We start from the raw sequence: 23,571 nt of genomic DNA, 5'->3' as shown, positions 1-23,571 counted from the left end.
GTTTCCAAATGAGATGCAAAAGTTGCTCTCATCAGAAAAGAGGACTTTGGACCACTGAGCAACAGACCAGGTCTGTTTTTCTTTAACCCAGGTAAGATGCTTCTGACGTTGTTTGTTGTTCAGGAGCGGCTTGACAAGAGGAATATGACATTTGAAGCCCATGTCAAGGATCTGTCTGTGTGTAGTGGCTGATGCACTGACTCCAGCCTCATTCCACTCCTTGTGAAAGTCCCCAACACTTTTGAATGGCCTTTTCCTGACAATCCTCTCCATCCCTGCTGCTTGTGCACCTTTTTCTTCCACACTTTTCCCTTCCACATAACTTTCTATTAATGTGCTTTGATACAGCACTTTGGGAACATCCAACTTCTTTTGCAATTACCTTTTGAGGCTTTCCCTCCTTATGGAGGGTATCAAAGATTGTTTTCTGCACAACTGTCAGGTCAGCAGTCTTTCCCATGATTGTGATTCCTACTGAACCAGACTGAGAGACCATTTAAAGGCTCAGGAACCCTTTGCAGGTGTTATGGCTTCATTAGCTGATCAGAGTGGGACACTTTGAGCTTAGAATATTGAACCTTTTCACAATGTTCTAATTTTCTGAGATTGTGGATTTAGGGTTTTCGTGAGCTGTAAGCCATCATCATCTCAATTATGACACATCACAGCTTGAACTATCTTGCTTTGCACGTAATGAGTCTCTCTCATATATTAGTTTCACCTTTAAGTTGCATTACTGAAATAAATGAACTTTTGCACAATATTCTAATTTTTTGAGTTTCATCTGTATGTATAATCATACGTAATATGTAATCATATTACACTATGTATATACCTGTCCCCTAATATCCTTCTTAGTGTAAAACTCTGTTTGCTGTGTTTCTTTGTTTTTGACTTCTAGCTCATAAATTTTTATATGTAATTCTTTCCCCTCAACCTGTAAGTTCCTGGCAGTTTTCATTTGATAAGTTAACATTTATGGGAATAGGCATAAAAACACAACATATTAACATTTCTCCATTTGACTTTGTGAGGGATAATGGAAACTCTGTCAAACACATGCATGCATCTCTAACCTACATTAATAACAGTCTGAAGTAGAAAGTTGTGGGACTTAGTTTCTTGCCAAGAAAACTATCCAAGCACTAGACCACAGTACAAATATTTTTACCCACAGGACTGCCTGCCAAATGATTTTAGCATAGAACAAGATGTTTTCCAAAATTCAGTCATAACCCTCATTCTGTATGATTACAAAAAAATTAACTCAGCAATATGAAAAACACACATTTCTGAGCCTGAATGGAATACATTAAAAGGCAAAGATAAGTAAAGGAATCCAGGCCAAGTATTCCCCTCAGCATAGAACAAAATTGGGGGTGGGAAAGTGGGGGAGTTTTTCATTTGTTGATGTATATTTATGTCAGACAGTGACCGTAAATACTGATGAAGAAGCAAAACACTCTACCAAGCCAAATTCTAAAGAAATACATAACTCCTTCTTTTTAACAGTATAGTCCTTTTAACAAGAAATTATAGCTGAAGGTATTTTAACCCAATCAAGATCAAAAGCAGTAGAATAGACTACCTAGTATTTCCTGAGGTAAAGAATAGTCCCTACTGGGAGATCATTAATGGAAAACAATATTGTACTCGAACATTGTGGACAATAATTAGGTGACTCCTTTCTATGCAAGGCAATAGATAGAAAGGATAACTGTCAGGTTAAATTGATTATCTATTTCCGTTCTAGTCTAGACTCAGAGTTAGTTAGAAAGTGAAAATAACCTTAGAAAGTATGTTGGTCAATTACCAGGAATGTATACAATGCCACTGACTCTCTTATACCTTTCTGCAGTTTTTAACGAACAGACTTTTTTTAGCTACCTTGCCAGGATGGGCTATGGAAATAAAAATGTGTTTTTGCTTTGATGTTTTCTAGAATGTACTGTGTCAATAAGGCTGAGGTCATGTCTTTCTCTTAGTCTTTGACCTACACATGAGTTCTTTCTGTTCCCCAGGTTCTTTTATAACTACATAAACCTCTTTATAAACCTTCCAAACATCTGAATTGCACTACTATCAATACTGAATGACACACAAATTTAATTCTCATTTCCAGAGGCAGGAGGAATTCATCAATTCATTGTCGATCTCCAAATTGTAAGACCTGACAAATCTTTAGGAACATAGTCTTCTACAGGGTGGGATCCATCACTGATAAAGCTCTACATCAAAATGGATGCCCTGTTATAGTCTTAATCCTTCATTCTCTCCTACAGCTACAGGAAAATCAAAACATTAAGCAGATCTACTGGTATGGTATTGGCTAGTAATGAAAGGAAAAGAATTCAAATTAAAATAGTGTAAGCATAGAGATAGCTGATAAGCAAGGAAATATTTATCTTTTTAATAAGAGTTTTGCTTGTAAGAGTTAATGATCCACACATAACAAAGATATAACTTTTCCCAATAAATCAACTCCATTGGGGAAAACAATGATTTACAAAGAGACATTGAGGGAAATGTCCATCTGTATTATGTACTGATCTAATTTTACTTGACCATATTAAAACACCACATGTGTTGTGAATAACTTGAAATACAGTACTGTATGAATTCATTAACACTACCTTCTTCATTTTTATTCAAATAGTAATTTCAAATTTAGGAAACCTTGATTTTGATGGAAAGATAATGATCTGAAGTAGACCCAAACATCCGTTAAATGGTGAACTGGGTTTTTGTGGTCATTGCCTGTTGCACTCAGTCCACTAAACTATATGCCAATTGAGTTGATCAAAATACAAAATAATTAAACAAACAGATCTAGTGTCACAGATGAAGCTGCTATAATTTTTACGCATGTACAATCCAGAAAAACTGATCAAACTCAGTGGGATTTTCTTTTCTGTAGGCCAAAAACTACTATCATCTCCAACTGGCAATAGCTACAGTCATTATCTGAGCATTATGAGATTTGTTTTAGAATCCATATGGAATGCTAATACATAGGATTGTATCTGAAATATCTAAGCATGTTATGGCATTTTCTGTGTTGGAAATTTGAACAATAGATACCATGTATTGAAAACCACGTACAGCTGCTTTTTCATTATTACCTTGTCCATGTGGAAGAAACTTGCATTTTTGAAAAGTAGCAGATTTGGATTATCAGTAACGTTTTTCAACAATACTGAGCTCAGTATTTGTTTTTATTTATTTATATCCTGCCTTTATTATTTTCTCCAAATAACTCAATATGGCAAACATATCGAACATACTTTCCTCCTCTTATTTTCTCCACAACAACAACCCCATGAAGTGAATTGGGCTGGGAGAAAGTGAAGTGGCCCAGGATCACCCAGCTGGCTTTCATGGTTAAGATGATACTAGCACTCACAGTCTCTTGGTTTGTAACCTGATGCCTCAACCACTAGACCAAACTGGCTCTAATTGTTTCATTTATGCAATGCTTGACGTTTAGTTCAATAAAGGTACTTTAGAGCAGGGATCTCCAACCGTGGCAACGTTAAGACTTGTGAACTTCAATTCCCAGAACTCTGGGAATTGAAGTTCGTGAGTCTTAACGTTGCCAAGGTTGGAGACCCCAGCTTTAGAGCATGTGGGGTATACACTTAGAATCCAATGGAGACTCCTGAATGCAACCTGGAAACATAGTGTTAAAAAAAAATTAGGAATCATTAGCTAGCCTGGCATTATCTCAGTTTTATACACCTGATCCAAATGTTTTCTAGCAAATGCTCACAAATTTGTTACTACTATCCAGACTGTACTCGGCATTACCAAAACTTAATGCAGGATTCTTTTCCTTTCTAAAACTCATTTTCTGCATACCCTATATTAGTGTTTATAAAGTAACATTTTCTTATTTATAGGTTCTAAAGACTTTTAATACATCCCAGTCTTATTCAAAGCACCTTTCAGCAACATTCTAAGTGCTTTTCACAATTCCAAGCAAATCTTTAAAACAATATTTCAATTTTTAAAATATTTTTATATAATTATTTACATACATCATTATTATTCGGCTTCAACTGCCAATTACAACTAGCCTTTGCTCTATAATTCGGTGCAAGAACGCATGTTCATTAAAAGTAATTGGTAAATTCTACTGCATACTAATAAATAATTTATATACTAGTAAACATATGTTTATTTTAATAAAAATTAAATTATAAAAATTGAAAGATAGAAACATCATGCCTTTTGGTAAACATTACACTGACTTCTTCTGTCTTCTCTGCCAGTCTTATCAGTTCGGATCTGTTTATTCTAAAATAATTTTGCATTTATTTCACCCCAGATTTTGGCTTCACATAAATGAATAACATAAATGGAGTAAACCGTTGAAACCCCAGTGAGTATAGCATTTTCTTTAACATTAGGTCTTTCAGAATTTAAAAGACTCAGATGCATAATTATACATTCTTCCTTTTAATATTTAATATAACATATTCTCCAGTTACTACTATTCAAAATTATAGTTTTATGACACAAGTGCTGGAATGCTATTTATACAGCAGTGATCAAACAAGAGCAAAAACAGCTGGTTTGTAACCAAGGGCACCGGAAAGTTATGTCTGCCATTAGTACACCAGGGAATTTGTTGCTTGCTTTAACAGGGCTCAATATTTACCTAGAGCAGAAAATTGCTAGGTTGTAACGTATGGGACAATAAGCGACAATTTTCTGATTTTTGTATTATTTGAATGAAAAGGCAACATGAATGCAGCATGTTTAGATTTTGTGACTTCTCCCAGTCGTTTCTGCATCTGTCAACACCCTGTCCAGCTTAGAACCCTAGAAATCAGCATTTAATCACACTGGTGGTCTCCCTCGATATCTTGACTTGTAAAAAGTGAGGAACTGCACAACCACAGGATGGGGCATAAATATAGGGGGCTATAGTTTTTCTCTACTCTTTTTCCTCTTCAGTACTTAGGACATATATGTTTTACTTTAACCCAAGATATTTTGCCTAATACTTAGCTCTGAAATTTTAACTGACAGATTAACATAGTTGGAAGGGAACTTGCAGATTATCTGGTCCAACCCCCGCCACCCCCAAGCAGGAGACCCTACACTATTTCTTCTTGAAAGCCTCCAATGATGAATCTCCCATAACTTCTGAAGGCAAGTTGTTCCATTGGTTGATTGCTCTCGTGGTCAGAAAATTTCTCCTTATTTCTAGGTTGAATCTCTCCCATATTGGTTTCCACCCATTATTCCTTGTCTGGCCTTCAGGTGCTTTGGAAAACACATTGACCCCCTCCTCTCTGTGGCAGCCCCTCAAATATTGGAACACTGCTGTCATGTCTCCCCTGGTCCTTCTCTTTACTAGACTAGCCATGCTCAATTCCTGTAACCTCATATGTTTTAGCCTTCAGTCCCGTAATCATCTTTGTTGCTCTTTTTTGCACTCTTTCTAGAGCCTCAACATCTTTTTCATAGTGTGGTGACCAAAACTGTATTCTGTATTCTAGCAGTATTCTAGATGTGGTCTTACTAAGGCTTTCTAGAGTGGTATTAGTACCTCCCTTGATCTTGACTGAATCCCTCTGTTAATGCAACTTAGGATTGCACTGTTTTTTTTTGGGCTGCTGCCGTACACTGTTGTCTCATATTTAATTGGTTGTCCACTAAGACTCCAAGATCTTTCTCACAGTTACTGCTATTAAGCCTGGTTTCATCCAGTCTATATATGTCCTTTGGTTTTTTTACTTGCCTAAGTGCAAGTCTTTACTTTTCTCTACACTGAATTTCATTTTGTTAAATAGAGCCTAGTGTTCAAGTCTGTCAAGATCTGGATCTTGAGTCTATCATCTATTCCTGCCAGCTTAGTATCATCCACAAATTTGATTTCCCTTCTATTCCCTCATCTAAGTCATTTATGGAAGTTATGAAGTTAATGTTACAGCAACAATTTCACTTCAGGAGGGAAGAAAGTAGACATAATAGGCAAGAATTTTTGATTTGGGAACCTCCCTGCTTCCACTTTCAAATGTGAATTACAAACTAGAGTACCTTCTTTCAGCAAAACAGGCCAACTTGACCATATTGTTTATGAGATGTGACTGTAGAAATAATATTCCTCTTTTGTTTCCTCACCTGTCTTGTCTTTGAGTCCAAATACTGTAAAATCAGCCTTGTGTTGACACAATGACTCCATGTGTTCCCCAACGCTGCAGTCACATAGCCAGAATCCCAATCTCCATTTCTAGAAGATCCTAGAATTAAAAAAAAGATACACACATTAATGTTATGTTCTTGAAACCAGAGTTAAATTTATAGTTTGAATCTAAGTGTACAAAATAAACTTACAATGATGAACTAAAAAAGGTGATACACAATATACCTATGTTTATTATAGACAGCTGCTCATATTGTCTAGAACAATATTTTAAAGGACTGATATCCATGTACAAATTGTTACACTTATTACAATTTTCATATCATATCAGAAAGAAGCTTGCAGCCATGTGTTCTACTAAAGAATAGAGAACAGTAATATGTATTCAGGGGTGTGTTTCTATCGGTTCTGTCCACCTCTGTAGAACCGGGTAGCTCTGAAGAACAGCAGATGTAGAACCGGTTCTATGTCTGCTGATGTTTTTGCCCACCTACCCACCTGGACTCTTACCTGATCTTTATTTCCTGATTTTTCAACTTCAGCTGCCGAATGAGGCGCAGCTGCAGTTAAAAAAACAAGAAATGGGGGCTGTTTCAAAGACTGCTTCTCAGCACACAGCGTGCTAATGACAATTAACAGACCTGCGGCTCAGAACTGGCAGGAAAGCTCATAAATCCCGAACCGGTAGTTAACCCTGTCGTATCCCACCCCTGTTTATATTAGAGCAAAGTTCAAACTCTTTGGCAATATTGCAAGGAACAGAGAGTCTGAAAGAGATCTGGCTCAAATATAATAAGATCTATGATTGTAATATTGTGCACCCAGAAAGAAATAATATTTTCCTCTTGCATTTATCATGGCTAATCCACTCCTCTGCAGTGAAGAAATTTTATGTCCTATCTGGAGTTATTTATATATAGATTTTGTTAGATTTATATCAGGACTTCTTCCAAGAGAGCAAGACAGTTTTCATGAGGATCACTCTTCATCTTATACCCAGCCCTCTGGAGTAGCTTAATCTAAGAGACAGTAACTCACATAAAGTCACTGTGAATTTCTATGGCTAAGAATAGGTTTGAAATGAACCTAAGAAATCATGAAGTTTCTGCTTTTTAGGAATTACATTTATGACAAATTTATTGTCTAAAATTATGAGAAAAGCTTCAGGCAATTGTTTTGTCATTAATTTAACTTGAAAAATTCTACATTGGGTATTTATTCCATTCCATTCCTTTCTTTCTTCATTTCTTGCCTTCAAGTCAGTCTTGACTGGTTCAGGCTTAATAAGTCTCCCAGTTTCCAACTTGCTGGCTTTGATAACTACACCAAACAGATTTGCTATTCCGCATTAGCATTCAGATGATAACCTATCAAGTTATAAACTAGTAGCCCAACACCAATTGCTTACAGTTGGCATGATTTTGCCCAATAAACAAAGTTCTGCTCAGTAAACAAATTATTTAATAATTAAATAATTGCATTAAGTAACTACAAAAGCCAAAGTACAGTAGTCTTGTTGGATTGTATTTTGAGCAATTCATGTGTGTGCCACAACCCCCATGTCTGCTCCTCCATTCAAATTGCTCAAAAAGTAAAAGCTCACAATGCTGAAAATTTACTATAGTACTATAGACTTTCTATCACACCATTAATATATAGGCATAACAAACTAAACAGATGTAAGGCATAGTTTGTCTCATCAGAAAATGAAGGGGTTATTATTCTTCAAGTCATGACAAACTGTCTGAAACTCTTATTATTGCACTGTTTATCACCTCTCACATAGAAATCATAAACTGACCACAAAATCATTAGAAAATTATTAATTTACAGCCTAGAAATAGAGGAAGTAGGTTATTACTCTTAACTCAATGGCACATTCCACTACACACCCAATGATGTCAACAGGTACCCTTAGTAAACAATACCAGGTTCAAGGGCACAATGATTACAAAGAAAATAATTACTTTGCCCTCATGTCTGAGTGGTATAGCCTTGTGGTGCCAGGCTATAATAGTACCAGCATGGACAACTGCTTGATGGATTATTTTTATGACCTGTATTTAGATAAGCCCTCCACATGTGGAATTCTTTATGCATATGTTTTAGTGCAAATTATTTTAGAGTAGAACAATTTCCATTTTATAAGGCAGCAGGAAAATTAATCTTTATGTTCTATTTATAGAAGAAATGCTAAAAGCTTTCTTCAGTCCTTCACGTCAAGTGAAACAGAGCCAAGCTCAGTGTGAGCTATGGAGGAAACAGAGCAATTCCTTAGTAGCAGTTGACAGATCAGTATGTTGCCCCACTGCTGAATGCTAGAACACAACGGATATCTCAGTGGCAGAATATTGCAAAAGGCAAGGAAAGAGATGGCTCAAATATGCTGCTTATGTTACTATGTCAAGTGTAAATTGTAATCAGACCATCGATCTTCTTTCATGGTCTTAATAACATTCATTACACAATCAGAATAAGAACAGAAGGTTAGGATGTTCCAGTAAATCCATTTTCCTGTCATATATTCAACTTCGCTAGTAATATTGCTAATAGATACAGTGCCCTAGGAAAGGGCAAAAACAAAACAAAAACACCCTCCAAAAATCTGATAAAATGCTAAAAGAGAGCCAGTTTGGTGAAGTGGTTAAGACACCAGATTAGCAACTGAGAGATTCTGAATTCTAGTCCTCTCTTAGGCACAAAGCTAGCTGGGTGGCTTAAATAGAATGTGCACATGGAAAATCAGTGGGTAAGAATTTTGGCAATGTACACATTTCCTAGGAGGAGTCAATAAATCTTACCAGAGAAAGGCCCAAATTAACAGACTGGACAGTTCCAAGCTGAATGGGGAGTAAGGATATGGTTGAGGATAACAAAACTCTAGACTCAGTCAACCTTCCCAAGCAAGGTTGCAAAGCCATGTTTTCACTCCTTTCTAGAAAGCCAGGAGAGTGGAGTCCTGCCTCACCTCTGGTGGAGAGTATGTTCCACAGAGAGTGGACAATGGCAGAGAAGGCTCTGTTCAGTTAGATTCTTCAACTGTCAAGGTCTGGAACATACCTTCCCTGACTGATTGGGTGAAACAGGCTGATGAAATGGGATGAAGATGGTTGTGTATGTAGCCTGGCCCCCTGCCATGTAGGGCTTTAAAGGTCATAACCAGCCAGCACAAATTGGCACCCATGCAAACACAAAATTGTCTGCATTCTATAATAGCTGAAGCTTCTAGTTCTTTTTCAAGGGTGGCCCCATGTAGTGCCCTATGTTAGGGCTTTAGTTTGGCAATTTCTGAAAAACCTTGACAAGAAAACTGCAGGGATTTGTTCAGGCAGTCTCTGAGAATCAGTCATGATGGCTACATTGCTGAAGTTCTCTAAAAAGTCACCATTTTGAGGTGTCTAATATCCCTACAGTGGTTATATTCAACATCTCCTAATGTGATTACAAAATGATGTGGCTGGCTGAGTGTCTTTATTAAAGGCTCCAGCACTCCTGAGAGTGAAGATGTTGTCTCCCTGGACTCCTGGTTGCTGAGTCCCATGGGAGACCACTGTTTTAAGGTCTTCTTGCGAGGAGTTGCCATTTGAAGCCCTTGTAGATGATCTCCCTTCTCTCAAGCTCTAGACTGGCCTACTCATCAGTCTTCTATTCTACACAATGGTCGTCAGAAGCTGACAGGCACCATTTTGAAAAAGGCTTGTGGTCTTCTCTAACAGAGGAGATAATATATCTTTTCCTACATGCTTAATATCAGAAATTAACATAAATCTAAAAACTTAAGTAATAATTAAGTATACCAGACTACCTACTTTATTTATATAAAACTCACATGGGTTCTATTATTACTGTATTCTATAAAACTACTTTGTCTTATAAGGAAAAATGGAAAATTCATTATTGTGCTCTTAGAAATTATCCAGTCTGCACCCCTTTAGAACTATCCAAACATGGTTCATTCTTGAATTTTGAACTGGATGTGAAGAACAGATTATTTCTCAGTTGAAATTCTTGAAATGGTTGTGCAGCTGATTATGACATTAACTATAAAAATCTCACTGGTAGAAGCTAAGACAAAGGGAAGAGCACAAGGAAATGTGAGATAATGCTGTAATGCTAAACACGGCTTCTTTATTTATGGCACAGGCAGAAGGCCTGAATTTCAAAGTGTCTATTTTGGAAAACAAAGCAGTATCCGATAAGGTCATTGTAACTATTTTCTTGAGGATGCACCTGCCTAAAGCTGCCTATCCTGAAGCATATTTGTCTTTCTTATAAACTTGAAAGAACATATGTGCTGATGCTTACAGAAGCCTTATAAATCTCCTTTGTTGGAGAGCATTTTGTGTAGAGCTAAGGCGCTGGCCTAGAAACCAAGATATTAGGAGTTCTGGAATTCCCTTAGGAGTGAACAACGATGTTGTTATTGTGGGGAAAATAGGAGAAGGAAAGCATATTAGGTATGTTCACCACTTTGAGTGACTTATAAAGTCATAAAAGCTGGACAGAAATCTAATACGACAACTACTAATACTTGTGAGGATCTAATTATATTTTTGAAATTACCATTCTGAAGGAGGTGGAAGGCTTAGCCAAATTCCTAGATGGAGTATCCTTATAAGTTTTCCATTCTAGCAAAGATATATCTGTTGCTAGAAACCAAGATAGGAATTAAGCAAAGACTGGAAATGTGAAGAAAAAGGAAAACAAACAAACAAAGTATCTTGGAAATTTTGTGGAATACATTCATTTGTTCTCCAAGGACAAGTTGACAGTAAGGAGTGTATTATTTATTGATCAATTTAAGAAAATGTATAGTGCCATTAATGCACTGTCAGGGCCATGGGGTGGCTTATGTTAAAAACAAACACTGAAGAAATCTCTCACACAAGTATTCTGCACCACTGCTTTGTCACCAGCATGTCATCAATAGTTTCTGTGTTCAAGAGATATAACAGAAATATACTATTCTACCCATTTGAAATAACTTTTCTGGAAACAGAAACAACTGAAAGTATTAAATTTAAGACAGTTACTATGATCAGAACAGTCTGTCTTGGGAGTAAATGACAATTTTCAAAATCAATGCAGAAAGTGAAAACAATACAAAAGTCCAGGGTGAATTAATTCCCAAGCAATTAACTTCCAGCAGTCATTTACTGTACCTAGAAAAAAAATCACAAAGCCGTGAAGCTATATATGGTTCATAGCTACAGTCATGAACTGATTGTATTTCTAGTCCAATGGAGAGTAATTTGAAATTGAAGTACTTTAAATTAACACACTTAATTTCCAATAGCAAATTGCCGAAAAAGTTGATGCTCTTGTCCAGTTACAGTAAGGAAATATGCAAGCCATTGTATTATGTTAGGATAATCATTAACATTAACAGTTACTAATGTTATTAGAAATCTATGATATTCAATAAACTTGCAGTAGTTCAAACAGTAAGCTCCAGGTAAAATTCTGGAATATTTGTTAATTAAGTCCAGTAATAGTGATGAATTAATTACATTTGATTAATTACATTTGGGTGTAACATCTGCTCAGTTAGAATTAAAAAATGAGTTCTTATACACCATTCACCATATCAACACTGCTATAAGTACATTTCTTTTTGAATTATTATAATGGCTGAACAGCCAAATAAAACATTTAGTCTAAAACATTGTTGATAATTAAATTGATAATTATACCATTAAAGCCAACCTCTTTAACACATTCTTTAGCTCAGTATTTGTAAACAGCAATGGATCATACCCAATATTTCCTAGTCAAACCACAGACAACTACAATGATCTACTACATATTGATTTTACAGAAGACAATGTTGAAAAAGCACTACGCAATCTAAAACCATCTCTATCTATTGGACCAGACGGAATATGTGCCTACTTCTTAAAAAAGCTATCCACTGCCATAGCTGAACCTCTAAGCATAATCTTTGAAAAATCTTTCAGGACTAGCTCCTTGCCAAAACTATGGTCATAAGTCACGGTCATTCCCATCTTCAAAAAGGGAGACCCCAGCCTAGTTGAAAATTACAGACCAATCTCCTTATGCTGCATCACCTATAAAGTCATAGAATCAATTATTAACCAATCCATTATCCTCCACTTAGAGACAAACAACCTACTCTCCAATAAACAATTTGGTTTCAGAAGGAAACTGTCCTGTAACCTGCAACTCTTGCACTGTAAAAACATATGGACTACACAGCTTGATCAAGGCAAAGCAATAGAAGCAATTTACATAGACTTCTGAAAAGCTTTTGATTCAGTGGTACATGACAAACTATTCCTAAAACTAAGGTCTTATGGTGTCTCTGGATACCTGCATAACTGGATAGGAGCATTCCTGTCAAACAGGCAACAAATGGTCAAAATTGGGAGCATCCTATCAAATCCTGTACCTGTCAACAGTGGAATCCCCCAAGGCAGTGTTCTAGGACCAACTCTCTTCATACTCTATATTAATGACCTCTGTGATTATATTAAGAGCAACTGCGTTCTTTTCGCTGATGATGTAAAGCTATTCAACACCATTGACAATGCTGCTACCCTTCAAAAAGACCTCGACTATGTGTCAGAATGGTCAAACAAATGGCAACTTCAAATCTCAACAAATAAATGCTCTATCTTAAATATTGGCAAAAAAAAATCAAAAAATAAAATATAAGCTGAATAGCCAAGACCTTGTTGATGACAAAAACTTTGTCAAGGACCTTGGAGTACTCATCTCAAATGATCTAAGTGCTAGAGCCCACTGTAACTACATAGCCAAAAAGGCATTAAGAGTTGTTAACCTAATCCTGTGTAGCTTTTTCTCCAGTAATATCACTCTACTAACTAAAGCATATAAAACATTTGCTAGACCAATACTTGAATATAGCTCATCAGTCTGGAACCCGCATTACATATCTGATATTAATACAATTCAGAAAGTCTAGAAATATTTTATGAGAAGAATCCTCCACTCCTCTACTCGTAGCAGAATACCTTATGCCACCAGACTTGAAATTCTAGACTTAGAAAACCTAAAACTACGCCGCCTTCGGTTTGATTTAAGTATAGTATATAAAATTATATATTGCAATGTCCTACCTATCAATGAATACTTCAGCTTCAACCAAAACAATATAAGAGCACTATATAGATACAAACTGAAGATAAACCGTACCAAACTTGATTCCAGGAAATACGACTTCAGCAACAGAGTAGTCAATGTCTGGAATACTCTACCTGACTGTGGTTTCTTCCGCAAACCCCAAAAACTTTAACCTTAGACTGTCTACTATTGACCTCACCCCTTTCCTAAGAGGTCTGTAGGGGGCGTGCATAAGCACACCAACGTGCCTACCCTCCCTGTCCTATTGTTTCTTTTTTTTTCTTATTTGTATCCATTTCATGTATTTATAACCATGTTTATACTTACCTGTTATCTAATAATTGTTTGACAAAATAAATAAAAATAAAATAAATAAATAAATAAATTACTGGTTACTATGGAGTACTGTCCGTGTCTTAAAAGCCATTGTGCCCTTTTTAATTCAGCAGAAGCATCTTTTAGTAAACATATATGAATGTTAAGTAAGATCAGCTTAGATACAAAATAAAAATATGCACGTCACTTAGCTGTTATATTACTCTCAGAATTGCAATTCTTGCTGAGCTTTGGAAATCTAAAGGCCCAAAACTTAAGGCCTGGAGCTCAATCAATTAAACTTTTTTTTACATAGCTCACTAGATATAAAGCTTCACATGGCAAGAAGATAGGTAATCCATCACCGGACTATCTATTTCAATAGGCATTACTAAAACTGAAGAAAATGGTAATTGCTCAATTCAAGTAACCACATGTCATCCTGCAACTACTTGTCTTGCACAAAGGCAGGCACTGTTCCCATTCTATAAGCCCAGAGAAGAATACTACCATAAGGGGGAAATGTTCGTACATTTTCCATGAATAAACTATGAATTACTGGTGTGAGATTTTTTTTTTCATTCTATGAATGACCTATACTTCTCTGTTTCTTATGAGAGCAGCCATGTTGATCAAGTGGTCGAATTTCCAAAGATCCCAACAAAAGGAACAGAGGACCATTACTCTCTGGGTAACTAACTCCCAATGCTGTTTTCTTTGGATGTTGGGAGAATTACTTCCATCCTTGCTTTTTCATGTGACATCTTAGTGGCCTTTCATACCCACTGATCATGGTACCCTTCTGGATTAGCTTTAGAAATTGGGGTGGGTGGTATGGTGTTGTGCGTTGCTTGTCCTTCCTCTGGAGTCAGTTCCAGTCAGTGTTGATAGGAGGGAGAGATGCTGCCCACACTCTTGAATTGTGAGTTGCCACATGGCTGGGTTCTGTCTCCCCTTTTATTTATCATCTACATGAGGTTACTGGGTGAGGTGATACAACAGTTTGGGGTCTATATCTCTACTGCAGGCTTCCTGAATGATACTGTTAATATGTTGTCTCAGGATCTGGAGGCTGTAGGGGACCTGGATGGGGTGCAAAGGGCTTTGGCTCAAACAAAGTAAGATTGAGTGACTTTGCGCCTTCCAGTACCTGTTTTTTTTTTCCATATTGGGATGATAGTGCCTCAAACAGACTTAGGAGGCCTCTTGGACTCATGGCTCCTGCTGGAATATCAGGTGATAGCCATGGCTAAGAGGGCCTTTGTATACTTTTGGATTGTGTGCCCATTCCTGGACTCAGAGGCTCTGGTCACTGTCACTCATGACCTTCTGACCTCTCATATAGATTACTGAAATATGCTCAACATGGGGCACTTGGAAGCTTCAGCTGGTGCAGAGTGCAAATGCATAGGTTGTAAATGGTATAGGCGACTCAGCACATCTAGCACTACTTCTTTAGACGTTACATTGGTTGCCAGTATGTTTCTGGATGTAAATGTGCTGGTTGTCACATTTAAAACTCTTCGTGGCTTGGGCCAGATTACTTGAGGGACTGCCCTCCCCATCATTTCTACACACCCAATCTGGGCATGTACCAGGTCCCATGAGCCCTGGAAAGTTGCTGCAGGAAGTGTGCCTTTTCTACCAGTGTGTCCTCTAGAACAGTGGTCACCAACCAGTGGGCCGGGGACCACTGGTGGTCCGTGAGAAAATTTTGGTGGTCCGTAGAGAAATGTCATCCCCAAAGCAACTAATCCAGGCTGTGTGGGAAAACAAGGCTGCGCCGCCCACATGGGCTGCGGGAACACAAGGCTTGCATCGCTTGCATCGCAAACAGCACAAAGGGAGGGCGAAAGGACAGAGGGGGGACTTGCCCTACTTGCCTGGCCTGGCCACCAGGCTGCTTCTTTCCACTTCTTTGTTCTTCTGCTTTTGGCTGCACACAAGAAAAGCAGCAAAAGTCTTTTTTTCTCTCCCCCAAATTCCGCCAGAAATGAGTCTTTGGGACCCTGCAAGGCATCCTGCTCCAAGAGGCTACGCCGGCCTGACAAGTCTCACAAAAACTCATTTCTGGTGGAGTTTGGGGAAGAGAAAGGAAGACTTCTGCTGCTTCTCTTGCATGAAGCCAAAAGTCTCTCTCCCTCTCTCTCCCCCTGAGAACGGAGTTGGAGACGGTATCCTGCAATCCCAAATAATGATCGATCGGTAGGAAAACAGAGTGGGAAATATTCCTGCAGACTTTCGGGGGGATTTTCCCAGGGTCTCTGCTCCGCGTGATTTAAAATTACGAGTTTGGTGGTCCCTGAGGCCCAAAAGGTTGGCGACCCCTGGCCTAGAACATTTTGCTCCTGAGATTAGGATGGCCTTCAACGTTGATGGCCTTTCAGAAGGCCTTGAAAAGCTGTTTTTGCCTCCAAGTCTGGACTCCTGAGTATTTGAATGGCCCCATTTTCTGCTTCTGCTGCCACTAAAGAGTCATGGTGGTGCAGTGGTTAGAATGCAGTACTGCAGGCTAATTCTGCTGACAGCAGACTGCCAGCATTTTGGCAATTTGAGTCTCATTGGCTCAAGGTTGTGTTAGCTTTCCATCCTTCCAAGGTTGGTAAAATAAGGACTCAAATTGTTGGGGCCAATATGCTGACTATGTAATCCGCCTAGAGAGGGCTGTAAAGTAGTATATAAGTGAAGTAGTATATAAGTCTAACTGCTGTTGGTATTGCTGCTATTATAATATCTCTAGGCTGCTATTTGTATTTAATTTCTTTTTGTATTAAGTTTTAATTATTTTAATTTTTTTCTTTTTAATTGTATGCCACACAGTATGATTGATTTGAAATGGGCAGCTCTAAAACTTGAATAAAATAATTATATACAGTGACAAATATAAAGTGATAAAAGAATGGTGTGAGAAGGAAGAAGCACATGGGAATGACTATGAGAAGTCAAACTTGTAGTAAAGCAAGAATCTTGAGGTTTCTATGAGATAAAATATAAAATCTGGGCTTTAGTTCTTTAGTAAAAGAAAATTAACATCAGAAACTGCTGCCTCCTATTTTAAATTAAAGGAAATGATGGCAAATTCATGCAAAACATGGATATATACAATGTTATGATTTGAATAGCAAACCATCATTGTGGCATGTGATCCCAATGGTTCCCATTGACAATGATTCATAATTAGCTCTAGCTGTACAGTATCTTTGCAGAAACTGGTCACAGGGTGGTGATTACCTTATTGCTTTCTCATGTGGACAGCTAAAACTGAAAGTATATGGAACAAGTTTTGTGATTTCGGGCTGATAATCCTAGCTGGTCATGCACTTTAATTGTAATACAGACTGACTTCTCCAAACAACCAAATTTGTCTGTTCCAGAATACATTCCTATTGAGATTGAATGTTTTGTAGTTTGAAAATCAACAATCAAAATGTAAACAGTGTGATAATATATGTGCATAAAGCAACCCGCAACTGTTAGTGCCCTAACACACATAACAGCAAGGACACTTTGTATATAGCAAAATTAAGAACCATTACTGCAAATAGTACAGCCTTTTTTTTTTTTGTAAAGGCTGATCTCATCTCTTCTGTAATATATTCATTTTTTTTTTCAGTCATTCATCTTAAAAAAGGAAGAGAGAAAATGTCATTTTTGTAACATTTGGAAAAAGGAATAGATAAGGCATTGGAGAGCAAAGCATTTCACAGAAAGTTTTTTGTTGTTGGTTTTGTAATAGAAATGGGGCGAGGGGGTGGGAGACTGGAGGAAGAGAAGTTTCAAATAGCAACATTGTCCAAAAGGGTGAAAGGGAACAGATGGCCGTGGAGAATGCAGACTCAAAGCTCTGAAGAAAAGGCCTATATTGACAGATCTTGCTGTTTCCTATTCAAGCATGAACGTCCTGGCATGGAGAGTTAAGACGACACAAGGAACAACCTCAGTTCCCAGCAACCCGCTACGGGCAACTGGACTCTGAAGCTTTCTGAGAAAAACAAGGAGACTCAGACAGACAAACAGATATGGCAACAAGCCCAGCTCTCAGCTATCAAGGGAAAAAAATAGAAAGGCCAGAAACAGCTGCCTTTTCCTGGCTCCAGAGGCAAGCATTAGAAAGAGCATTTCCAGCCATTCACATCTTCCTTTTCAGAGCAAGCTTTTTTTCAGAGGTCAGCTTCAAGCTGCTGGTCTTTGCCCTCAGCCGAGGTGAAAAAAAGGACAGATCAGAACTTGCCGTGCTCATTGAAATCTGCTCCCTTTAATCATAAGCTCCCTTCAGCAAAGAGAAATATTTCAGACATAGCCCTCTGGTGATAATGCTGCCGGGGTGGGGTAGGGGGTGTTGTGTGTGTTTGTAACAAGCCAGGGGGATTTAAAGTTTTAAAAGTCAGAACTGCAGTTCCCACACTCAGGTTGAACTGAGACCACATTCTAGTGGGTAAGCTGGCCTCCCTGCCCCCAAGCAAAGGAATGGGGTGGGGGGTGTGGGGGTTAATTACAGTCAGGGGGATCACTGCACTAGCAAGTGTTTTGTGTATGCCTCTGTGCCACTACATTAGAGATACTGGTGTTTTCTTCCAATGATGGGGGGGTACTTTTAAATAAGGGTTTCCTTCACAAAAAGTTCATAATCAAACTAAAACTAAAGAAAGCACTACAAGCATTTTTTTTTTTAATCTACCAGTAACAGATATATTTAAAGAAAGCTGGACCAGGCCATTGGACCAGTACAATTAGGTGCTGGCCAATGGACAGATAAGACCGGGGTGGGATTCTACCAGTTCGCACCTATTCGCTAGAACCGGTTGTTAACATTCTAAGCAGTTCAGAGAACCGGTTGTTAGAAGAAATTACTGGCCTAATCCTGTAAGGAAGGCAGGAAGGAAACATTCTGGTGTTGCTTACAGAAACTGCCTCTCTGTTAACCCTTATTACATTCTTGGCAGGACTAGACTTCCTGTCTCAGGAACTTCTCTGGGGTATTTTTTTTCCTCCTTTGCTGGTACTTTGCTTGTGTGGAGTGACCATTCAAAGTTACAATGGCACTGAAAAAAGTGACTTATGACCATTTTTCACACTTATGATTGTTGCAGCATCCCCACAGTCATGAGAGGCCAGGCGAGGAGATGTGTGCCTCGATGTGAGTGATATTGAGTTGGCCACAACTCACCAAGCCACGCCCACCAACTAAGCCACGCCCACAGAACTGGTTGTTAAAATTTTTGAATCCCACCCTTGGATAAGGCCTTCCTCTACCTTTCTCCTTCCCTGCCTGCCTGTATAGGCCTGTCTGGAAAGAATCCTGCATTCTGATTAGAAAGGGAAATAAATATGACATTTGCTTTATTTTACTATGGATTTCATGGATGCAAACATAGCAATAGCACTTTGGGGAGCAAATTCTAAAAGTGGGGGGGCAGGCAAGAAAAGGAAAATCTGTCTGCTTGGGCAAAGCTTTTTGATTTTTTCTCCATGAGAGACTGTGCCCTTATTTTTACCCAGTGCACTTGAAAGGAAATTTGGCAGAAGTGGTTAATTGCTTTAAAATTATGCAAACAATGGAGGAAGCACAAGGTACCATTGCCATCTACCCTGCAAGCATCTTTTCTTTTATCCTGGTGTGTACAGGTTTGTGTGGGTGAGGGAGAGAGAGGAGTGTAAAAGTACATTGTTTTGATCAATAAAGAGCGCAGGAAAAAAATATCTGAGAACATTCCTGTCACAAGAATAGCAGCAATGTTTGAGGCTCAAAACTCATCTCTCAGGCCTTGTTCCCTTTACAGAGGAAAGTCTGATATCAGCAAAATACTTCGTTGAGAATGTTTTTGATCCATAGGCTCTAACTATCTTGCTTGTCTTTGGATCAATATAGATATATAGACACTTGCATAAAAATCCTTGTGCATTATCATCATGATTCTCATGCAACTTCAGTTTCCTCAAAATCTGGCAAACATCTTTTAAAAGTTTTGCAGGATGATCTGGGGCTGGGGCTTCCTTTCCTTATATGCAAAGCTAAAATAAAGATTGAATGCCAGTTAATACCAACACAGAAGCCATTTAGTGTCTATTAGAGAATTCAGCACAAGGAAAACCATCAGCTAAGCCAGTGGGCATGGCAACTGTAAGATCTGTGGCTACGTGTGTGTGTTTCTCCATGCTGGATGGGGAATTCTAGGAGTATGATTATAAAGGCCCAATCCAACACAATACCACTGAAAAAGAAAAATAAGAACTCCAAAGAAGAAATGATTACACAAAGAACTATCTTATAAACTGAAAGACAAACAGGATGTATAAAAAATGGTAAGAGGGACACATAACCAAGGCATAATAACAATAGAGAGCCCAAATGTGCAAAGATGAAGTCAGAAAAGCTAAGGCTCAAAATAAACTAAGACTTGCAACAAATGTCAAAAATAATAATAAAGAAAGTTTCTTTCAACATGTAACAAATTAGAAAAAAGTGAAGGAAACAATTGGTCCACTAATGGGAGGAAGGCAGCAGGGAGAAGGCAGAGCTGCTTAATTCTTTCTTTGCATCTATCTTCATGTAAAAAGGAAAAAAATAGCACAACCTAACAAAAACAGAACTGTAAAAGACAGACTAGGAATACAAATTTAAATAGGCAAGAAAATAGTAAGAAAACACCCATCCACTCTAGATGAGTTCAAATCCTCAGGACCTAATGGATTACATCCAAAGAGTTCTGAAGGAGCTGGCAAACGTGATCTTAGAACCACATCTTCCAAAGATCCTGGACCACAGGGGAACTACCAGAGAACTAGTAAAGAGCCAATTGGTTCCTATCTTCAAAAAAAAAAAAAAGGTAAGGGGAGGGGAACAGATCCAGGAAACTACAGACCAATCAGCCTGACAACAATATCTGTGAATATCCTGGAAAGATAATCAAGCAACAGATCTGCAAACACCTGGAGGCAAGTAAGGTTATAACCAGAAGCCAACATGGGTTGGTCAAAACAGATCATGCCAAACAAATCTTATTTCATTCTTTGACAAAGTGACTAAATTAGACCAGCGAAATGCTGTGGACAGAATATAGCTGGATTTCAGTAAAACATTTGACAAAGCAGACCACAACCTACTTCTTATTCAACTAGAAAAAAGACAGAATCACCACCCGATGGATTCATAACTGGTTGAGAAACCACACTCAACATGTAGTCCTTAATACAACTACATTTACTTGGAGGGAAGTAAACAGTGGGGTACCCCAACAGTGGGGTTCTGTTTTAGGTCCAGTACTGTTCAATATCTTCATAAATGATTTAGATAAGGGAATAGAAGCTAAACTCATCAAATGACACTAAGCTGGCAGAAATAGCCAACATCCCAAATGATAGGCTCAAGGTCCAGATAGATCCAGACTTGAACACTGGGTCCTAACAAAATACAATTCAACTGAGAAAAGTAAGGTTTACACTTAGGCAAGAAAAACCAAATGTGCAGGTACAGATTAGGGGAAACATGGCTCAATAGCAGTAACTGTGAGAGGATCTTGGAGTTCCAGTGGACAATCATTTAAATATGAGCCAGCAGTGCGCTGCAGCTACCAAAAAAAAAAACACACCTCCCAATGCAATCCTAGGCTGCATTAACAGAGGAATACAAATCCCATGAAGTGTTAGCATTGCTACTACTGTTAGTGTTAGTACTGCTTTATAATGGAGTAAGACTGCATCCAGTTTTTGTCACAATATAAAAAACATGTTGAGATCCTAGAAAGACTGCAGAGAAGAGCAACAAAAATGATTAGTGTTCTGGAGGCTAAAACATATGAAGAACGGTTGCTGGAATCCTAGTATACCGAAAAGAAGGACTGGGGTGACATGATAGCCGTGTTCCAATATTTGAGGGGCTGTCACAGAGCAGAGGGGAGCAACTTATTTTTTCAAAGCACCAGAGGGCAAGACAGGAAGCAATGGAGGGAAACTAATCAAGGACAGAAGCAACCTAGAACTAAGGAGAAATTTCCTAAAAGTGGAAACAATTAACCAGTGGAAAAGCTTGCCTTCAGAAATTGTGGATGCTCCATTACTGGAGGGTTTTAAGAAGAGACTGGACAGCCATTTGTGTGAAATGATAGGGTCTCCTGCTTGAGCAAGGTGGTTGGACTAGAAGACCTCCAAGGTCCTTTCTGACTCTATTATTCTGTTATTCCATTGTTAAAACTGGTTATAAACTATTTTATCAGGGGGAGCATACATAGAGTAAAAAGAAAAGAATAAAAGAAAAACATGTAGTTCAAGAATAAGTCATGTCACTATCACAAGATTATGTGTAACCCAAAGTAACATAGTAGCATTTAAAATACATTCTAACTCTTATTTAACCACAGAGAAAGAAGACAATATTCTGGCTTTGCAAGAAGCAGTTCTGTCAAACAGGGCTTGTCTTTCAAATTTCAAGACAGGTGCCCCCTAAAGTATATTCCCACACATTCCATATTCCACATCTGTTGTCCACACCATTTTAGGCCTCTGCAAGAACAGCAGGAGTTTTTAAAATGTGGGATATAAAATGTTAGCTAATCTCATACCACACATCTATCTGCATACAAGCACTCTTGCTATTTGTAAACCAGATTTATGTCATAAAAACATTTTAGGCATGATTAAATTTCACCAAGCAACAATGTTAGCACTGATATTTTTTTCCAAGGAAATTATGATACACAAATATGGTTATTTTATACTGTATACTTCATCTCTATTGTAGAATTTGCTTTAACATTTAAAATATGATTTTCAAAATTCTTGTCACTGTGTGAATTTAATATTTTATATAATGTCTGTATTTTAGGTTACTATGCTGCTCTGAAACAAGATAACATTCAAACAAAGAAAAAAAATCAAAATCCAGGAACAAAATAAATTAAGCGAATAAATTCTTCTCATTAGTTGCTGGAATATATGCTACTTCTTCTGTTAAATCAGATGGAAATATACTAAGATAGATAGATAAATAGAATGAAAGAAAGGAAAGGAAAGGAAAGGAAAGGAAAGAAAAGAAAAGAAAAGAAAAGAAAAGAAAAGAAAAGAAAAGAAAGAAAGAAAGAAAGAAAGAAAGAAAGAAAGAAAGAAAGAAAGAAAAGAAAGAAAGAAAGAAAGAAAGAAAAAGCAAGCAAGCTTTATTGGCCAAGTGTGATTGGACACACAAGGAATTTGTCTTATGTTTTGCTTTATGTTTTTATGTTTTGAATTTGCTTAATGTTAAACATAAACAAGATGTTTAGGCTACAGACATTGCAGCGAATTCTGTGGGAATTGTAAATCAGATGAAAAACGGATCCCTTAACCTTATTTAAAATTTCAAATTCTGTTCTTGTATTCATGATATAAAGTCACATATTATATAAAATCTATTCTGTATTTTGCAAATGACAACTGAGTGTGATTTGAATTGAGTTTTCATTTCAGAATTAAGTGTTTCAAATGATCATGAAGTATATCTCACTATACTATGACTATAGTGAATCATGCACGGAGAGCTTAGAACAGAGGTGGTACAACTGGCCCTCCTGTGTCTATCGGTAACTACTGATAACTATTAACCACGATATACTTATGGGCTGGCTGCAGGGATTGAGAACCGTTTCCCTCCTTTCTCTATGGCCAATTTCAGACACTCTTAAGGAGAAGGTCCAGCCCTAAACCTCTACACATGGGGTGCCTCAGATTCTCACTGCTCTTTTTTTAATCAGCTACAGGAAACCTCTGCGTAAAATCTCCCATTGCTATGGGGATATAATATTCAGTCAGTCAGTCCCTCACTGCCTCTTTCCCTCCCTCCCTCCCTCCCTTCCTCACTCACTCATTCAATTTACATAGAAACCCATCTCACCCATCTGGATGGTGCATATAATTAAAACCCAAAGCTAAACAATCAACATAATTAAGAAAAATTATTAGAATACTATTAGAACAATTTGAAAACATTAATAATAAAAAATGGGGGGGGGGAATGGATTTTAAACTAG

At 37.8% G+C, this 23,571-nt stretch overlaps 1 protein-coding gene across 16 annotated transcripts in view; it reads right to left on the bottom strand.

Moving 5' to 3' along the window:
• The window catches only part of RAD51B (RAD51 paralog B), a 329,833-nt gene that overhangs the window by 171,202 nt on the left and 135,060 nt on the right, over positions 1–23,571 (bottom strand). For all 16 annotated transcript variants that reach the window (XR_015741000.1, XM_087921704.1, XM_087921703.1 and 13 more), the window contains one exon: positions 6,133–6,251. Coding sequence is in view for 15 of the 16 variants with exons in the window: in XM_087921704.1 (XP_087777830.1) it covers positions 6,133–6,251 (119 nt within the window). In the remaining variant the exon portion in view is untranslated. The remainder of the gene's footprint in view (positions 1–6,132; positions 6,252–23,571) is intronic.

This window comes from Pseudonaja textilis, chromosome 1, assembly GCF_049901715.1.
Source record: "Pseudonaja textilis isolate UNSWEBS1 chromosome 1, rPseTex1.2, whole genome shotgun sequence".
Classification (NCBI taxonomy): Eukaryota; Metazoa; Chordata; class Lepidosauria; order Squamata; family Elapidae; genus Pseudonaja; species Pseudonaja textilis.
The sequence above is the reverse complement of the archived record's forward strand: the minus strand, read 5'-3'. Positions and strand labels throughout refer to the sequence as shown.